This window comes from Lepus europaeus, chromosome 2, assembly GCF_033115175.1.
Source record: "Lepus europaeus isolate LE1 chromosome 2, mLepTim1.pri, whole genome shotgun sequence".
NCBI classification, from domain to species: Eukaryota; Metazoa; Chordata; class Mammalia; order Lagomorpha; family Leporidae; genus Lepus; species Lepus europaeus.
The window spans coordinates 78,145,028-78,163,843 of NC_084828.1; the positions used below are offsets into that span (position 1 = coordinate 78,145,028).

At 39.4% G+C, this 18,816-nt stretch overlaps 1 protein-coding gene across 1 annotated transcript in view; it reads left to right on the forward strand.

Moving 5' to 3' along the window:
* The window catches only part of EAF2 (ELL associated factor 2), a 39,462-nt gene that overhangs the window by 6,652 nt on the left and 13,994 nt on the right, over positions 1 to 18,816 (forward strand). Inside the window, exons 2-4 of the mRNA XM_062177025.1 lie at positions 3,877 to 3,971; positions 16,243 to 16,379; positions 18,585 to 18,730. Coding sequence (XP_062033009.1) covers positions 3,877 to 3,971; positions 16,243 to 16,379; positions 18,585 to 18,730 — 378 coding nt within the window. The remainder of the gene's footprint in view (positions 1 to 3,876; positions 3,972 to 16,242; positions 16,380 to 18,584; positions 18,731 to 18,816) is intronic.

The window sequence follows — 18,816 nt, forward strand, 5'->3', positions numbered from 1 at the left end:
AACATTTTATATTTTGTATTAAACATTTTTCTCTCAATGTTTTTCACTCCTCTGATTACTTTGGTATATCTTATAATGTCAATAGCACCATAAAAGAATCCACAATTACTATCCATCTATTTCCTAGGATTTGAATTAATTCAACTAGCTCCAAAAACCCAGGCTTTTTTCAATATACTGATTGGATAACTTTAACTGTAAATGCTATTTAATACCAGTTAATTCTAACTGCATTTTGTAGTTCCTTATTCTTGCTTCAGTTGCATGAACTTGGGCAAGGGCCTTAATTTCTTCCACCCTCACTTCCCATAAGATAGGGATATTTATTACTTTGCAGGATTGTTGGGAGACTGCAAGATAAATGATTAAGAAAAATGTTAATTCAATTAGCATGTGATAACTTATTGTTGTTTTGTTTTCTGTTTGAGTTGATTCTTTTAGATTTTCCTGGTTTCAGTTCTGCTTTCTACTTTGTGATAGTTAAGTTCAGATCTAATTTTATTCTTTAGTATCACTGTCTTTCATCCGTTGACATTAACAGTTGTTTCCTTCTTTCAAGCATCTCAAACTTAATACCTTAATTATGTCTCATCTTTCTTGCTTAACCTACTACTACTAACAAACTCCCAATGTATTTTAAGTCTAATCTTCATCCTTTCATTCCTCAGTTGAGCTTCTTGAGATACATTGTAAAACAGGTCTTTTGCATATTGCCTGGGTTATTTTTTAAAGATTTTATTTATTTATTTATTTAAAAGGTAGAGTTACAGAGAGAGAGTGCAGAGAGACAGAGAGAGGTCTTCCATCTGTTAGTTCACTCCCCAAGTGGCCGTAATGGCAGGAGCTGAGTCAACCGGAAGACAAGAGCCAGGAGGTTCTTCCAGGTCTCCCACGTAGGTGCAGGTGCCCAAGCACTTGGGTCATCTTCCACTGCTTTGCCAGGCCATAAGCTGAGAGCTGAATCAGAAGAGGAACAGCTGGGACATGAACCCAGTGCCCATATGGGATGCTGGTACCATAGGCACATGTTTAGTGTACTATGCCACAATGCCAGCCCTGCCTGTGTTATTTTTACATCTGTGTCTTAAAATGTAGAAATAAGCATTGGGATTTTAAGAAATGGTTATTTCATGTATTTAGTGTTAGATTAAAGCTGCATGAAGAATAAACTGTATTATGAAGAATACTTTGTGTAAATTGTTTATGTTCATTTCCATTTATGTTTGTTTAGGGAATAGAGGACTAGATTTCATTTTAGGATTTTTTAAAATAAGAATTAAATATGAAGTTTTCAGCCTGATATCTGACACATGGTAAGTGTTCCAAAATTGTCACTGTGAAGCAGGGCCAGCCTTTATTTATTAATAGTGATACTTTGGGGGCCGGCGCTGTGGTGCCGCAGGTGGGCCGCTACCTGCAGTGCAGGCATTCCATATGGGTGCCAGTTCAAGTCCCAGCTGCTCCACTTCTGATCCAGCTCTCTGCTGTGGCCTGGGAGAGCAGTACAAGATGGCTCAAGTCCTTGGGCCCCTGCACCTGTGTGGGAGATCCAGAGGAAGCTCCTGGCTTCAGATTGGCATAGCTCCGGCCATTGCGGCCAATTGGGGAGTGAATCAGCAGATGGAAGACCTCTCTCTCTGTCTCTACCTCTCTCTGTAATTCTCTTTCAAATAAATAGATAAATCTTAAAAAAAAAATTTTTAAAAAAATAGTGATACTATACTTTGATGAACATTGAAGGAATCTCCTTTCCCAAAATCTGCCCATGATGGTTCACTAAATTCCATTAATTAATATCTATTACTTTGGATTTAGTTTTTTGCCTTTGGGACTTTTTTGTAAATATAAAGTCTTTTGGGAAGTAATGGCTGGGAGGGGTGGAGGGCGAGGCTAGTAATATTATATTTCTTGATCTGGTTGCTGGTTATACACTTGTAATGTTGTGAAAGTTGATCAAGGTTGCTGGCGCCGCAGCTCACTTGGCTAATCCTCCGCCTGCCGTGCCGGCACCCTGGGTTTTAGTCCCGGTTGGGGCGCCGGATTCTGTCTCAGTTGCTCCTCTTCCTGTCCAGCTCTCTGCTGTGGCCCTGGAAGGCAGTGGAGGATGGCCAGGAGGAAGCTCCTGGCTTCGGATCAGTGCTGCGCGCTGGCCAAAGCAGCCATTTTGGGGGTGTACCAATGGAAAAGGAAGACCTTTCTCTCTGTCTCTGTCTCTCTCTCTCTGTCTAACTCTGCCTGTCCAAAAAAAAAAAAAGTTCATCAAGGTTATTTGTGTTTTATTTGATACGTATGTCATGTTTTAATAAAACATTGACCTAAAAATCAATAATAAAGAGTTATATATCAGAATTGTTTTCATTGATGTATATTGATATAAATTATTTCAAGACTTATTTGAAAGGCAGAGTGGTAGAGAGAGTTAAAGAGACCTTCTATCCACCTACTAACTCCCCAAATGTGCATATGGCCAGGACTGGCCAGACCAAAGCCAGGAACCTGGAACTTGATCCAGGTCTCCCATAGGGGAGGCAGGGGCCCAAGTCTTTGGGCCATTTTCTGCTGTTAGGCACATTAGGAGTTGGATCAGAAGTTGAGCAGCCAAGACAAAAACTAGTGCTCCGATATGGTTATAGGCATTGTAAGCAGCCCGTTAACCCACTGTGCCACAATGCTGACCTTTGATATGAATTATTTTTAAATGGCTTTCATATCTTACAGGTTTACTTTTAAAGACTCCTGGAATTTTTTTAAATGCTTATTTATTTTCATATACTTGAAAGGCAAAGAGAGAGAGAGAGAGAGAAATCTTCCATCTACTGGTTCACTCCCCAAATGCTGGTAACAGCCAATACTGGGCTGGACTGAAACCAGGAACCAGAAACTACAACTGGGTCTCCCATGTGGCTGGCAAGGACCCAACTACTTGAGCCATCTTCTGCTGCCTTCCCACGCACACAAACAGGATGCTGGATCAGAAGTGGAGGTGCTGGAGCTCTAACCAGTACACAGATATGAGGTGCTGGCATTCCAAGCAGTGACTTAACGCCTATCCACAACACCTGCCCCAGCCTTACATATTTTTAAGCTTGTTTAGAGAGAGATCTCATCACCCTCAGATCCCTCCAGGTGATAAGTTTTAATGGCATTGTTTGTACTGTGCTTAAATTCAAAATTAAAATATATTTGAAATTTTTCTGAAATGGCAGATCTGGTTAAATTTACACATCCTTCAGTGGTATATTTATCCATGAAAAACTCAAACTGTTAAACTAAAAAGATTGGTTTTCCTTAAGCTTACCTATTAATATGTATGAAGAGTCTTTAAAAATTTCATAGAAAAAAGCATATTATTAAAAAAAAAAGCTATGCATGGGTTTCAGACTTTTTATACACCAAAGTAAACTTATCTTTAAATTCCATTTTTCCATGAACTTTTTGAAGTACTCCAGCATTTGCTGCGTATTCATTCATTTTATTCTGCCAAATAGCAGACAGGTGGTGATAGGTGAAAAGTGGTTTAAAAAAATGTATTGGAGAAAAAAATTGAAAATCGAAACTGTTCTACCTGTATCATTTTTTCAGTAAGTTGTTAAAACACTGACATTATTTACTTCTCAGCAGAATGTCTTAATGCCATTTATCTTAGTCTAGACAGGATTCTATCATAGTTTGAGGAGTACTATTTTAGTTTACAGATACTTCTTTTTTGTTAGAATTATGCTTACAAGTATAAGCTGGATTATATTTAGTTCATTACTAATATGAAGATTGTTCTAAGCCATTTTAATTTCTAGCTTTTGAATATCACTCTGAAGCATGCTCATATTTTTTATCCAAATATGATTTATAAAATTTGGCATATGTATCTATTTTTAGATGACTTCAAACCTGCTTCTATTGACACTTCTCGTGAAGGAGACCTTGAGGTTGGCAAAGGTGAACAGGTGACAATAACTCTGCCAAATATAGAAGTAAGTTTTTTATATATATTTAAACTAAAGGAATCTTTTTTGGTAGGATTTCCACTAAATTTAAATGAAAATAATTGCACAATTCATGTAGTAATGATCAGTTACAGTAATGAATAGTCCAAAAGCAAAAAAACATTTTAACCTATTTTGAGTGGAACAATCTTCAAGTGCTTTAAACCATTTAATAGTTTCAAGAACATTCATAGCAAATTATTTGAAAAATTGGAGATCTAAATAAATATTATTAAATACCCACTTTAAGTCAGATCTGAAACTCTGAACATATCCCTTGCCTTCTATCATATCATAACATATCCCTTGCCTTCTAGCCCTAATATGTTATAGCAGACAGATACATAAATGTCTGTTGTTATATATTGGAGCATATACAAAATTCTATGCAAATACATAAGTGGAAACATGCCCTCTGCCTTATGAAATCTTGAAAGATTTCGCAAAACAAGCAAAATTTGAGCTGAGTCTTTGAAGGACAAGCGGGATTTTAACAGACAGAGTACAGTACTCTAGGTGAACAGAACAGTATGTGAAAGGCTCTAGTGCTGAAAGAATGAGGAATTTGTGGAATAACCTTATGCAGTAAATCGCAGTATGATGAAAAATGATTTGCAGGAACGGAGACAGGAAGGGTAGGTTGAGATCAGATTGTGAATGGTCTTTTATGGTGCAGTGTAGAAATTTAGTCTTTACTGCTGGGGTCCAGCCTCGGCAGGTCCAGGGAGTCTGGAAGGAGGGGAGGCATCTGCAAAGAAAGACAAGGAGACAAGGTTTAGGAAGCAAGAGAAGGCATCATTCTGCGGTTCCTTCTCATAGCTTTATTTTATACTCTTTTTACACATTTTTTATTAAGCCTTCTTCCTTATATCCTCTATTCTTTCTGAGAACACATCGCAAGTGATCTTCTATGCATAACCTTTCTCTATTAATCTTGTTTTTTCTTTCATGGCCTTATCGTAACCTTCCCATTAATCTTTTCTCTATTCATAGTGTATGTGTCGGGTATATGAAACTTGCTTAACTTATCTAAAGGTGCTAGACAAAAAAATCTAAGGTTTTAAATGTTGATTGATTTATTTGACAAGGTTTTAAACTGTATAGAGAAAGTTCTAATGATTATATCCTATTTTTCTAAAGGTAAATCACACCCCCAACAGCCATGTTTTTTTTAGGATCTATTCCATTGCCTAATGTAAGAGTTCCTTGTTCCTTTGTTCTACATTTCCAACCAGGGGCATAACGTCCTACCCCTTGTAAGAATGATAGTGCTTGTACATCAGTCCACTTGCCGTAATATTAACTAGGTGCCTACTATTCTGATCATACAGTCCTGTGTAAGGCAAGGCAGGGGAACAAGCACCTGCATGCTCTTTCCATTCTATTTTCTCATAAAACTCCTTATTACTCATGTTCCTAATAATATTTTGCTGTAGACAAATTTTAAGAGATTTCCCTCTTATTTCTCCAGTTATCTCCTGTAACTCATTTTTTTTTAATAAGGAACAACAATTTTGCTTACATTGATATCCATGTTTCCCACACCCAAGCCCAGTGATTACATCATTATTAAACCTAATAAAAACAACAGAGAAGATGGCTTCAGTTCCATCAGGGCCTTCCTGCTTTGCGGAGTTCCCCCTCCTCCAGCTGTGACTTTGTCATACAGCATGGATGACATTGCCTCCATCACTTTACTCTAAAGGTATTAGAGAACCATTAGAAGCTTTTAAAGAGAGCTGGCGTGGTAGTGTAGCAGGTTAAGCTGTGCCTACCATGGTGGCATCCCATATTTTATTACAGAAAGAACTAAACTAGCCTCTTAATTTTGTATGTTATTAAAAAGTCTTCATCTCTGGCTGTAATAGTAATGATCAGTGATGATTGGTTTGCAGAAAAACTTTAGGTGAGTTCTTCTTTGCCATGTAGAATATTGCTTTTTTGGTTACATCCCCCCATCCTCTTCCTTTGCATTGTTCTACACCAAGCAAATGGGGACTCATATTTATTAATAAACCTTTTCATTCACCCATATTCTACCTTACTGTAGAGTTAGCATGTGCTATGTGTTTGATTATGGTTTCAACTGAAATTCCTCTTAAACAAATGAGAATTATAGGATATCTATTATATTTTCAAGGCTGTATATTGTAAATTTCTGAAGTGCAAAGAAATCATTTGGGAAAAACTGAAAACCAACCCACCAGAGATACATCCAGGAAAGAATATGCCTTAGTATTTTTGTGTTTGTGTATATGTGTACAAGAAAGATCGAGAGAGATTGGCCATATATACAATATATTTCCTGTGTCCTAGGTCCTGTGCTAGGTGACTACTGGGAATACAGAGGTACAGCGTTCTAAAAAAGTTACCATTTAATGAGTGAGACAGGAAATAGCTGATTAAAATTCAGAAATATGAAGACTATCATAAAAGTATACATAAAATATTATAGGAGGCCAAAAGAGAGGTAAACCTGGCTGAGGAAGGGGGAGGAGTCAGCAGCATGTATTGAGTCTTGAAGGTGAGTTGAAGTTACCTGGTTGAAGGACAGAGGGAAGGATATGTCAGAGAAAAGAAAAACACTGGGGCAGGCATTTGGTTCAGCAGTGGAGATGCTGCCTGGAACGCCTGCATTCTCTATCAGAATGCCTGGGTTCAAGTCCAAGCTCTGCTTTCCATTCAAGATTCCCAGTAATGCACACCCAGGAGGCAGCAGGTGATATCTCAAATATTTGGTTCCCTGCCACCAACTCAGGAGACCTGGATTGAGTTCCCAGGATTTGAGCTGGCTCAGCCCCACTGTTAAGGGCATTTGGAAAGTGAACTAGCAGATGGGGGATCGCTCTGTGTCTTTCTCTGTCTTGCTGCCTTCCAAATAAATAAAAATTTTAAAAAAGAATATAAGACATGGACTGACACATAGCAAAGTATATTTGAAAGACTACACATATGCCACTATGGTTAGGTCAGAAGGGGTACACCTGGGGATAGAATGGAAGATAGAAAAATATTTAAGAATCAGATTAATAAAGGGCCAAATATGTAATGCCTTCCCGGGCCATAGCAGAGAGCTGGCCTGGAAGAGGGGCAACCGGGATAGAATCCGGCGCCCCGACCGGGACTAGAACCCAGTGTGCCAGCGCCGCAAGGTGGAGGATTAACCTGTTAAGCCACGGCGCCAGCCTCCTAGTGTCTCTTTTATACTGACATTAGTTTGAACTTTATTCTGCAACTCATTTAGACGGATGCTTTTATCAACTGTCAAGAGCAAATTTTTTTCTACTGAACGCATAGATTTTGAACAACTATGAATAAAAGTGGAAATTACATCCTCAAATTAACTTTGTGGAGGTTTTCCCCCTTGATTTAAATAACTTATTTAAAGGAGTAGGAGATTTAATTTTCTTCAGGGTCCTTAATTCTGTGAATATTTTGTAGAAAGAACAAGACAGACAGAGAGCTCCCACCTACTGATTCATTCCCCAAATGCCTGCAAGGGCCAGGGAAGCCAATGCCAGGAGCCAGGAATTCAATCCAGGTCTCACACATAGTTGACAGGAATCCAACTACTTGAGCCCTCACTGCTGCCTCCCCAGGGTCTGCATTAGCAGGAGGCTTGAGTTAGGAGCCAGACTTAGACATCAAACCTAGACACCCCAGTGTAAGATGGGGGATCCTGGCCAGTGGCTTAACAACCAGGCCAAACAACCACCCCATCACAAACTTTTTGAAGTACTATTATATAATATATATTTTAATCCTCATTTTGTGGTTTTTACCCTAAATACCAACTGATGTTAATATTGCCAACACTGCTTTTGGTTTGTATGTTCATAGAATCCTAGTGTCTCTCTTTTTTTTTTTTTTTAATTTATTTTTAACAGGCAGAGTGGATAGTGAGAGAGAGAGAGACAGAGAGAAAGGTCTTCCCTTTTGCCATTGGTTCAGCCTCCAATGGCCGCTGCAGCCGGCGCATCTCGCTGATCCAAAGCCAGGAGCCAGGTGCTTCTCCTGGTCTCCCATGGGGTGCAGGGCCCAAGGGCTTGGGCCATCCTCCACTGCCTTCCCGGGCCATAGCAGAGAGCTGGCCTGGAAGAGGGGCAACCGGGATAGAATCCGGCGCCCCGACCGGGACTAGAACCCAGTGTGCCAGCGCCGCAAGGTGGAGGATTAACCTGTTAAGCCACGGCGCCAGCCTCCTAGTGTCTCTTTTATACTGACATTTTGTTTCAAGTATATCTTTTGGCAACAGAATATGCTGTTTCATTTTTTAACCCAATTTGACATTTCTATATGATTTTATCTATACAGTCTATTCAGATTCATTTCTAAGTTTATATACTTGATCTTTATTTCCATCATTTTTAGTATAATGATTAATTTATTGCTTCCTCTTTATTAGTTTCACCAAACATCGTTTCATTTTTTTTTTCTTCTTTATTGCTCTTGTTACTTTGGTGGCACTACTGTATTTTTCTGCACCTCTACTGATTGCTTACTTTTCCTGGTATTCATAATAAGGCACACAATTCTCTGTTGTGACATGAAAGCTGAAGTTCTCCACTGTTTCCCTACCCATCCCCCACTATGAGATTTTTAGAATACTTTTGTTATTCCTCAATAATAAGACCTTTTCCTCATTCCTTACACTGCCCTTCCCTTCCACCTCAACCAAACATGTTTTGCTAAGATAATGTGTTGTACTGCAAGTTATCTTCATGTCAAGAATCTCTATTTATGTTATTTTTTTTCTTTTCTTTTCTTTTTTTTTTTTTGACAGGAAGAGTGGACAGTGAGAGAGAGAGAGACAGAGAGAAAGGTCTTCCTTTTGCCGTTGGTTCACCCTCCAATGGCCACTGTGGCCAGCGCGCTGCTGCTGGCGCACCGCGCTGATCCAAAGCCAGGAGCCAGGTGCTTCTCCTGGTCTCCCATGGGGTGCAGGGCCCAAGCACTTGGGCCATCCTCCACTGCACTCCCTGGCCACAGCAGAGGGCTGGCCTGGAAGAGGGGCAACCGGGACAGAATCCGGCACCCCGACCGGGACTAGAACCTGGTGTGCCGGCGCCGCTAGGCAGAGGATTAGCCTGTTGAGCCACGACGCCAGCCCTATTTAGCTGTTATATTCTCAATTTATACTTATCTACTTAAATTAAGTGTATATAAATAGATTCCTTTGCTTGCTGCTTTTTTCCTGTTCTTTCTTTTAAATTGAGGGTTTCATTCCAATTCATTTGTTATATAGTTAAGATTCCTTTCTTCACTGTTTTCCCTAATAAGGTGTGCTCTCACTTATTTATATTTTATTTTGTAGTGTGTCTTTGGTGACCACCTTTTTTTTTTTTTTTTGAAACTTCAATATCATTTATTTATTTATTTATTTATTTTGAGCTGAAGATTGGAAGACTTTATTGGCTGTGTTATAGAATTCTATTTTTTAACTTTTATTTAATAAACATAAATTTCCAAAGTACAGCTTTTGGATTATAGTGGCTTTCCCCCCCCTCCATTACCTCCCTCCCACCCACAACCATCCCATCTCCCGCTCCCTCTCCCATCCTATTCACATCAAGATTCATTTTCAATTATCTTTATATACAGAAGATCAACTTAGTATATACTAAGTAAAGATTTCAACTGTTTGCACCCACACAGAAACACAAAGTATAAAGTACTGTTTGAGTACTAGTTATGCCGTTAATTCACATAGTACAACACATTAAAGACAGAGATCCTACATGGGGAGTAAGTGCACAGTAACTCCTGTTGTTGATTTAACAGTTGACACTCTTATTTATGACGTCAGTAATCACCCGAGGTTCTTGGGTGACCACCTTTTATATCATTCATATAAACCAAATGTAATTAATTCTCTGTGGTTTGTGAAGAATGGTTGATTGAGGATGGCGGAGGTAAGATCTGATCATGGAGAGCCCTACATACAGGTTTATAGAATATGGTTTTCATCCTGAGTAAATAAAGCTTTTAAAATTTTAAAGTAGCAGCCCACTCTGTGGCGCAGCAGGTTAAAGCCCTGGCCTGCAGTGCCAGCATCCCATACGGGCACTGGTTCAAGTCCCAGCTGCTCCACTTCTGAAGCTCCTGGCTCCTTGTTTTGGATCAGCTCAGCTGTGGTAGAGGCAGCCATTTTGGAAGTGAGCCAGCGAATGGAAGACCTCTCTCTCTGTGTTTCTACTTCTCTCTGTAACTCTGTCTTTCAAATAAATAAAATAACTCTTAAAAAATATTTTAAAGCATGCAAACTATATGATTAGTTTTCCCTGTTTGCAGAATCAGGGACAAAATTGGAAAGAGAGCAGAGAGGTAGATTACAGCAGTGTAGGTGGAATGATGACTGGGTTCTCAAATCAGGTAGTAGCAGTGAACATGGAAATGATATGAGAAATTCAGAAGTTATTTAGAGGCAGGGATAGCTTATGTTCTTAGCAATTATCTCGTACTTTTAATAGTTGCTTTTCTTGGGGTAAAGAATAAGGGAATGGATAGAAATTAAAATTTGAAAGTTAGGAATGGTGTCCAATTTAATGAGGAAAATCAATGTATAAAACATGTTCAGTTGTTGAAGGAAAGATTAGAAATTATGACAGTACTATTTGTGACCTGTGATCAGAAGTTTTTCATATTGCTCGTATTCAACATTCATTGAGAATTTGTAAAGGTTTTAATACTTCTTGTGGCAACGGGAATAATTCTTTCTTTTTAAAAAAGATTATTTATTTAAAAGTCAGAATTATAGAGAGAGACAGAGAGAGAACATGAGATCTTCCATCTGCTGGTTCACTCCCCAGATGGCCACAACGGCCAGAACTCAGAAGATCCAAAGCCAGGAGCTTCCTCTGGATCTCCCACGTGGGTGCAGTGGCCCAAGGACTTGGACCATCCTCTGATGCTTTACCAGGCACTTTAGCAGGGATCTGGATCGGAAGTGGAGCAGCTGGGACCTGAGCCAGTGCCCATATTGGTTGCCAGCACTGGAGACATGGCCAATGGGAGCAATTCTTAAAAGTTAACGATCAGTTCTTACTCTTTAGGAACTCAGAGTACAATAATGCATTGTAATTTCCAGGTGTATTTCATTGTAGAGAAGAATAGATGTATCCTTAAGAATTCATTGCACACATCTCTTGTCAACTATAACTTGTCAACTATAACTTGTGAACTATAATTTTTTTCCAAGTTACACAAACAATTTTAATGCAGAAATTCAGTAGGACAGCCTTCCCATTGCTCCCAAGATTTCAGCTCTTTCTGCTGCTGTCGGCGTAGGTGGCTTCACTCCATTCTGTCTTCTTTGGGCCATGACAGAATTCCAGAATCTTCGGCAATTTTTGTACTCCAAGAAGTAACTGGAACACCTTTCTTTGTCACAGTTGTTTTCATTCATACACCTAGAAGATGCATCAGATTCCAACAAACAAGGATTCACGTCGGGATCTCTCAGCCACCACATTACCAAGGGCATCGTAGCAGTGGTCTTACTCGGGCCATCACCCAGGCCGTCTCCAGCTCCAAACACTTTTTTTTTTTTTTTTTAGAAACAGCTGGTGTATTGACTGGGGGAGGCGACAGGGGTACAGATGGGAAGGGGACGCAGGACTCCTTAGTGTTTGCCAGGCACCACCGCCACACGCCCTGGGCTCCTGGCTTCCTCCTCTGCGCCGCCGGGGCCCAGCAGGCTCTCCTCCTTTCCCGCTCCCTCCTCTGTGTCCTGCACGTGACCTTAATTTGGAATCCTTATTATACCCCTATTCTGGGGTATTGCACTCATTTGTTTTTTCAGCTAAGATATCTAAAAAATTTACTTGTTAGCCAAATACACACAGTTTGTTTTGTCATGATTATGCTCCTGGCTCTCCAGCTTACCAGAGCTTCAGCTAAGTTGTCCACGTCTAACCCTTCTTCAGCCAGCCCAGACATGGCCTCATCTATGCACTATGCATTCCTAATTTCCTAGTTCACTTTAGTCTTAGAAAGACGTATTTAAAAAGAAAGAAAGAAAAATCTTTTTTTTTCACTTTTGTCATGTTCTCTCTGTATCTATCAGAAGTTGTTGACCTCCCTGCCCTCTTTTATGGCTTCAAATGTATCTCCTACTCCGCCTAGTGGTCATGTGGTGAATCTCTAGTGATTGTTACCTTCTTTAATATAAATTTTCAGTCTTCAGAAATCATCCTTTTCTAACCTCTGATAATATCACTTTTTCTTTTTAAAGATTTATTTATTTATTTGAAAGTCAGAGTTACACAGAGAGAGGAGAGGCAAAGAGAGAGAGAGAGAGGTCTTCCATCTGATGGTTCACTCCCCAAGGCCGCAGCGGCCGGAACTGCACCGATCTGAAGCCAGGAGCTTCTTCTGGGTCTCCCATGCGGGTGTAGGGGCCCAAGGATTTGGGCCATCTTGTACTGCTTTCCCAGGCCATAGCAGAGAGCTGGATCGGAAGTGGAGCAACTGGGTCTTGAACCAGCGCCCATATGGCATGCTGGCGCTTTAGGCCACAGCGTTAACCCACTGCGCTACAGTGCCAGCCCCAATATCACTATTATATTTGACATAATTTTTATAATAACTCCTTTAAAGACACAATATACTTTTTATAAAGTTCAAAAACAAGCAATCAGGGCCGGTGCTGTGGCATAGCAGGTTAAGCCTCAGTCTGTGCACCAGCATCCCATATGGGCATGGGTTCAAGTCCCAGCTGCTCCTTTTCCAATCTAGCTCTCTGCTATGGCCTGGGAAAGCAGTGGAAGGTGGCCAAGTGCTTGGCACCTGCACCCACATGGGAGACCTGGAGGAAGTTTCTTGCTCCTGGCTTCAGGTAGGTCCAGCTCTGACCTTTGCCGCCATTTGGTAAGTGAACCAGCGGATAGAAGACCTTTCTCTCTGTCTCTCCCTCTCTCTGTTTGTAACTCTACCTCTAAAATAAATAAATAAATTCTTACAAAAAAAAACAAACAAGCAAACATAATATGAGAGGTCTTTAAGAAGTTCACAAGAAAATGCCTATTATGAAAAAATACACGTGAATTCAACCTTTTTTTCCAAGTTAACTTATCTTTTGATTTCATTTCTCCATGAAATGAAAGATATATTCTACATATGAAGATATGTAGAATAAAACAAGGGGATGAGAAATATAAAATTTTTTCAGGTTTGGGGATGGCAGAGAGAAAAGATAGGAAAGGAATATGTAAGTAGGTATGGGTTATTAATAATTGCCTAGATTTCTTTAATCATTTATTATATAAAATAGAGCAGTATAATGAATTGCTGTGTACCTAACACTAATCATTCCCCTACAACTTTCCCCCAGCATAAATTAAAGCAAATCCAGATATTATCACTTAATAAATATTTATTTATGGATCTGTAACTAATAAAGAAATTTTTATTTTTATCCTGACTTCCATGTTATCATCACACCTAGTAGGATTAATAATTATATTTAGTGTTCACATTTTCAAATGATCTTAAGTCTTTTTATAGACATTTGTCTGTAAAATATCCTAACCAGAACCCAAATAATATTCCTGCATTGTATTTAGACATTTATATTTCTTACAGCTTTTATTCTGTAAAAGTCCCTTCCACTTTTTATGCTGTTGATATGTTGAGAAAAACAACATCTGATATTATTTAATTTGTTCCTCTATTCCCCATATTCCCTATCAACTGATAGTGATAGACCTAAAAGCTTAATGGGAGTTAGATTCTTTGGAGTTTTTGTTTGTTGGCAAGAATATTTTATGAGTGATGCTATATACTTATTTCTATTTTTTAAAAGACATATTTATTTGAAAGGCAGAGAGAGAGATCTTGCTCTACTGATTCAGTCCCCAAATAGCTGCAACAGCCAGGGGTGGATCAGCCTGAAGCCAGGAGCCAGGAACTCCATCCAGGTCTCCCCTATGGCTAGCAGGAACTCAAGCAGCAGCTTAACCTGTTATACCACAACATCCACCCCTTTAAAAAAAAGAAAAAAAAAGTTTTATTTATTTTATTTATTTTAAAGGTAGAATGTCAGAGAAAGACAGACAGACAATGGCAGAAAGAAAGAGGTCTTCCATCCAGTGATTCACTCCCCAAATGCCTGCAGTAGCTGTGACTGGGCCATGAACCCAGAACTCCATCCAGATTTCCCATGTGAGTGGCAGGAACCTATGCACTTGAACCATCATCTGCCGTCTCTCAGGGTGCACTTCAGCAGGAAATTGGATCAGAAGTGGTGCAGGGAATCAAACCTGGGTGCTCCGATACAGGATGCAGGTGTCACAAACAATGTCTTAGCTGCTGTACCAGCTTATATGCCTGCCCCTATAGCACAGCATAAAGAATGGAATGTCTTATCTAGTTGTCTCACTATTTTAAAATCTATTTATTTATTTATTTATTTATTTGAGTGGCAGAGACATAGAGATAGACAACAGAGAGAGAGCTCCCATCCATTGATTGGCCCCTCAGATGCCTACACAGCTGGGGGCGGAGGGGCAAAGCTAGAAGCCAAGAACTCAATCCAGGTCTTGCACATGGGTGACAGGAATCCAACCACTTGAGCTATCACTACCTCCTCCCAGAGTCTACATTATCAGGAAGTCAGAAGCAGGAGCTGGAGCAGGAATCAAATACAGGAAATCTGATGTGGGCTGCAGGTATCCTAACCAGCATCTTAACTCAGACTAAATATCTGCCCCTGTCTTACTTTGGATGATGCTAAAATTAATCAGTGGGTTTTGTCTAACAGGTATTCCTTACTAACATTTCTTTTCCTTAATCAGCATAGGGAGGGACCAATTTAAGAAAATGTCAGGGGCTGGCGCTGTGGCACAGTGGGTAAAGCTGCCGCCTACAGTACCAGCATCCCATATGGGTGCTGGTTCAAGTCCAGCTGCTCCACTTTCGATCCAGCTGTCTGCTATGGCCTGGGAAGTAGCCCAAGTTATTGGGCTCCTGCACCCATGTGGGAGACCCAGAGGAAGCTCCCTCGCTCCTGTCTTCAGATCAGCACAGCTCTGGCCGTTGCAGCCAGTTGGGGAGTGATCCACTGGATGGAAACTCTCTCTCCCTCTCCCTCTCCCTCTCCCTCTCCCTCTCCCTCTCCCTCTCCCTCTCCCTCTCTCCCTCTCCCTCTCCCTGCCTTTCCTGCTCTCTCTGTGTAACTCTGCCTTTCAAATAAATAAATAAATCTTTAAAAAAAAATGTCAGATTTTAAAAATTAAACTTAGGAGGGGCCGGCACCGTGGCTCACTTGGTTAATTCTCCACCTGCAGTGCCGGCATCCCATATGGGTGCCAGGTTCTGGTCCCGGTTGCTCCTCTTCCAGTCCAGCTCTCTGCTGTGGCCCGGGAGGGCAGTGGAGGATGGCCCAGGTGCTTGGGCTTCTGCACCCGCATGGAAGACCAGGAGGAAGCACCTGGCTCCTGGCTTCGGATCGGTGTAGCTCCGGCCATAGTGGCCCTTTAGGGGGTGAACCAACAGAGGGAAGACCTTTTTCTCTGTCTCTCTCACTAACTCTATCTGTCAAATAAATTTAAAAAAAATTTAAAGTTAAGAAGCAAATAAGGAAGAAGAGGAATGCTTCTGTTTCCTTATTTGTAAAATATGTTGATAATATTAGATTGAATACCAGTTGCCGATTATGGACCAATGAAACAATTTTTTTTTTAAAATATTTATTTGTTTATTTGACCGGCAGACACACACACACACACACACAGAGATTGAGAGAGACCTTCCATCCACAGGTTCACTCCCCAGATGGCTGCAACGGCCGGGGTTGGACCAGCCTGAAGCCAGAAGCCAGGATCTAGGAGCTTCTTCCTGGTCTCCCACCTGAGTACAGGGACCCACCCAAGTACTTGGGCCATCTTCTGCTGCTTTCCCAGGTGCATTAGCAGGGAGCTGGATTGGAAGTGAAGCAGCCAGGACTTGAACAGATGCCCATGTGGGATGCCAGCACACAGGCAGAAGTTTAGCCTTCTGCACCACAGTGATGGCCCCAGTGAAACAAATCTTTACTATCTCAGAATAAGTACTTCTTCTTTTTCCTTTGCTCAATGATAGCATCTTTGAGATCTCAGCGTTTTTTACCTTTTTTTTAAAACACTCTTTGATTTCAGAGTAATAAATTTAGATTGTTTATAGGCAACATGAAATAAGAAATAAAATACTAGAAGAACTCAAAGGCCATCCCGACTGAATTCTAAAGTAAATTTCAAGTAATGATAATTAACTTTTTAAACAGGGTTCAACTCCACCAGTAACTGTTTTCAAAGGTTCAAAGAAACCTTATTTAAAAGAATGCATTTTGATTATTAACCATGATACTGGAGAATGTCGACTAGAAAAACTGAGCAGCAACATCACTGTAAAAAAAACAAGGTATGTGGTTTAATGAAATGAATTTTTTAATCAACACATAAGTTTCTAAGGAAATGTTAGCATAAGAAATTATTGTGTAAGTCAGATTACTTTATCCAGATTATTTCTCCGTGTCACAAAAATGTTTTAATCTTTTCTAAGTTTAAATTTAATGGAGATCTTGATCCAAAAGATTTTACCACCTTACTTTGTGATATGTAAAAGTTTGTTTTGCTTGTGAATGCTTTCTACATGTGTGGATATAGCTTTTATTTTACTGTAGATGTTTTCATAGAACCGGACTGAAAGGAGCCATTATACACTCTCCAAAAATAATTTCATCTTCATCAGTAAAAATTTATTGATCAGCTAGAATATATAAGGCACTAGAAAAAAAGAAAATTTGTTTTACAAATATGAACCTCAAAGCTTCTGCATTATAACTGGATTTTCCAGTAGGGGAATAAAGCCATCTCAAATAGGTCATTATTACTTACCATTAACGTAAGGGCACTTGTTCTAAAAGCAAGTACATACAAATAGTATAGATGAAAATTGCCACAGGAATGAATGGAAAGGAGAGGTCATGGCTGAGTGGAACACAATCAGTAAAGATGATGTACCTTGAAAGGAAGTTAAACTCATAAGAATTACCTTGGGTGCTTCTAAAAAAATAAGAATTCCCAAATATGACCTCAGATCCAAAAAGGAGCCTGGAAAGCTCTATTTTTTAATATTCTCCACCCCCCCCCACACACACACCCCTCTTGATTATTACTGGTAGGGAAAATTGAGAAATACCAATTTAATTGATCAATAATCTTTTAAGGATGTAAGCAAGATTTGAAGACATGCACACATCTGATTGATTAGGGCCAATGAACAAGATTTGTTTGAATAGAGCAGAGGTTTGTTTCTGTACCTCTGTGTAAGTATGGGAAGTTGGAGGTTATGTTGATAGTGGATTAGAGTTAACATTGTAAGGGTAGGTTGAGGTTAATGCCTTCAATATTAACTAGAAATTAGGACATTATCTTGCTGGTAGTGGTTACATATTAAAATCATTTTAACCAGGGATTGGCATGTTTACAGTTGTGCTTCAAACGTTAACCCACAAAAGAATCTGAGTAAAATGAAACAATGTAGGAAACAGAAAAATATATAAACCAGAATTTTTGATAGTGGACATAAAGATAAAAATGTATTCTAAATACTTTTTGAAGGAAAAACTGACAGGATTTATGCACTGGAAATGACAGAGACAGAAGTTAAGCTTAATTTTGTTAGATTATATTTTCTTAAAGAAAAGTAAATGAATCTCTTTTATTAACATGCCTGTCTTAAAATTTAAAATGAAAAATGTGGAAGTGATTTAGTTCTAACAGAAATGATAGTTCTAAAACATAGGGAATAAAATGTACCGTCATATACTTAGGTTTTCTCTGTTGTTGTAGTCATTTGTGATTTTGTTATCTGTTCAATTTGAGCAGTCGTTTGATTTTTGTTCAGATTTGTATACTTCAACAGTAAGGGCACTTCAGAAAGTTTATGCAAAAATTTAATTAAAAATGTGTTTACTTTGCTACAAAAAATTTTGGTGCAAAGAATTTTTTTCATAAAATGTGGAACATGCATAGAATGAAAAACTATGCACGGATTTCAAAATTGTTTTGCTCAAAATTTATACTTTTAGCTACATTTCTTCACAGAAGTACTATTGTATAGCAGATAACAACTACTATTAAATAATGAAATAGGGCCTACACTGTGGTATACAGGTAAAGCTGCTGCCTGTGATGCTGGCCTCCCATATGGTTCGAGTCCCAGCTGCTCCACTTTTGATCCAGCTCTCTGGTAATAGCCTGGGAAAGCAGTGGAAGATGGGCCAAGTGCTTAGATGCCTGCACCCACATGGGAGACCCAGAAGAAGCTCCTGGCTCCTGGCTTCAGCCTGGATAAGCCCTGGCTGTTGCAGTCATTTGGGGAGTAAACCAGTGGATGCAAGATCCCTCTCTCTCTCTCTGTTTCTCTCCCTCTCCCTTTGTGTCACACTGCCTTTCAAATAAAAAAATAAAACAAATCTTTAAAAAAATAATGTTTTATTTTTTGAGTATCATTTTAAAGATCTCTAGGACAAAAATAAATGATCAATTTTAGTAACTTTGTAAATTGAAATTGGTGTTACCTTGCTATCATGTTTGATTTGGTCTTTGATGTTGATTACAGAGTCGAAGGAAGCAGTAAAATTCAGTATCGTGTGGAGCATCATCAGCAACAAATCCGGAATTCATCTAAGACTCCCAATCTTACAAAACTTTCTCCACCTGAAGACGAGGTATCCCCAGAATCTTCAATGGATGATATTGAAAAAGGTAGAATCTAAGAGTATATACTGTCCCTTTCGAGAGATAATTAAGAAATGTTAAGTGAAATTTTTCATTTTAATTAACAATGGGAT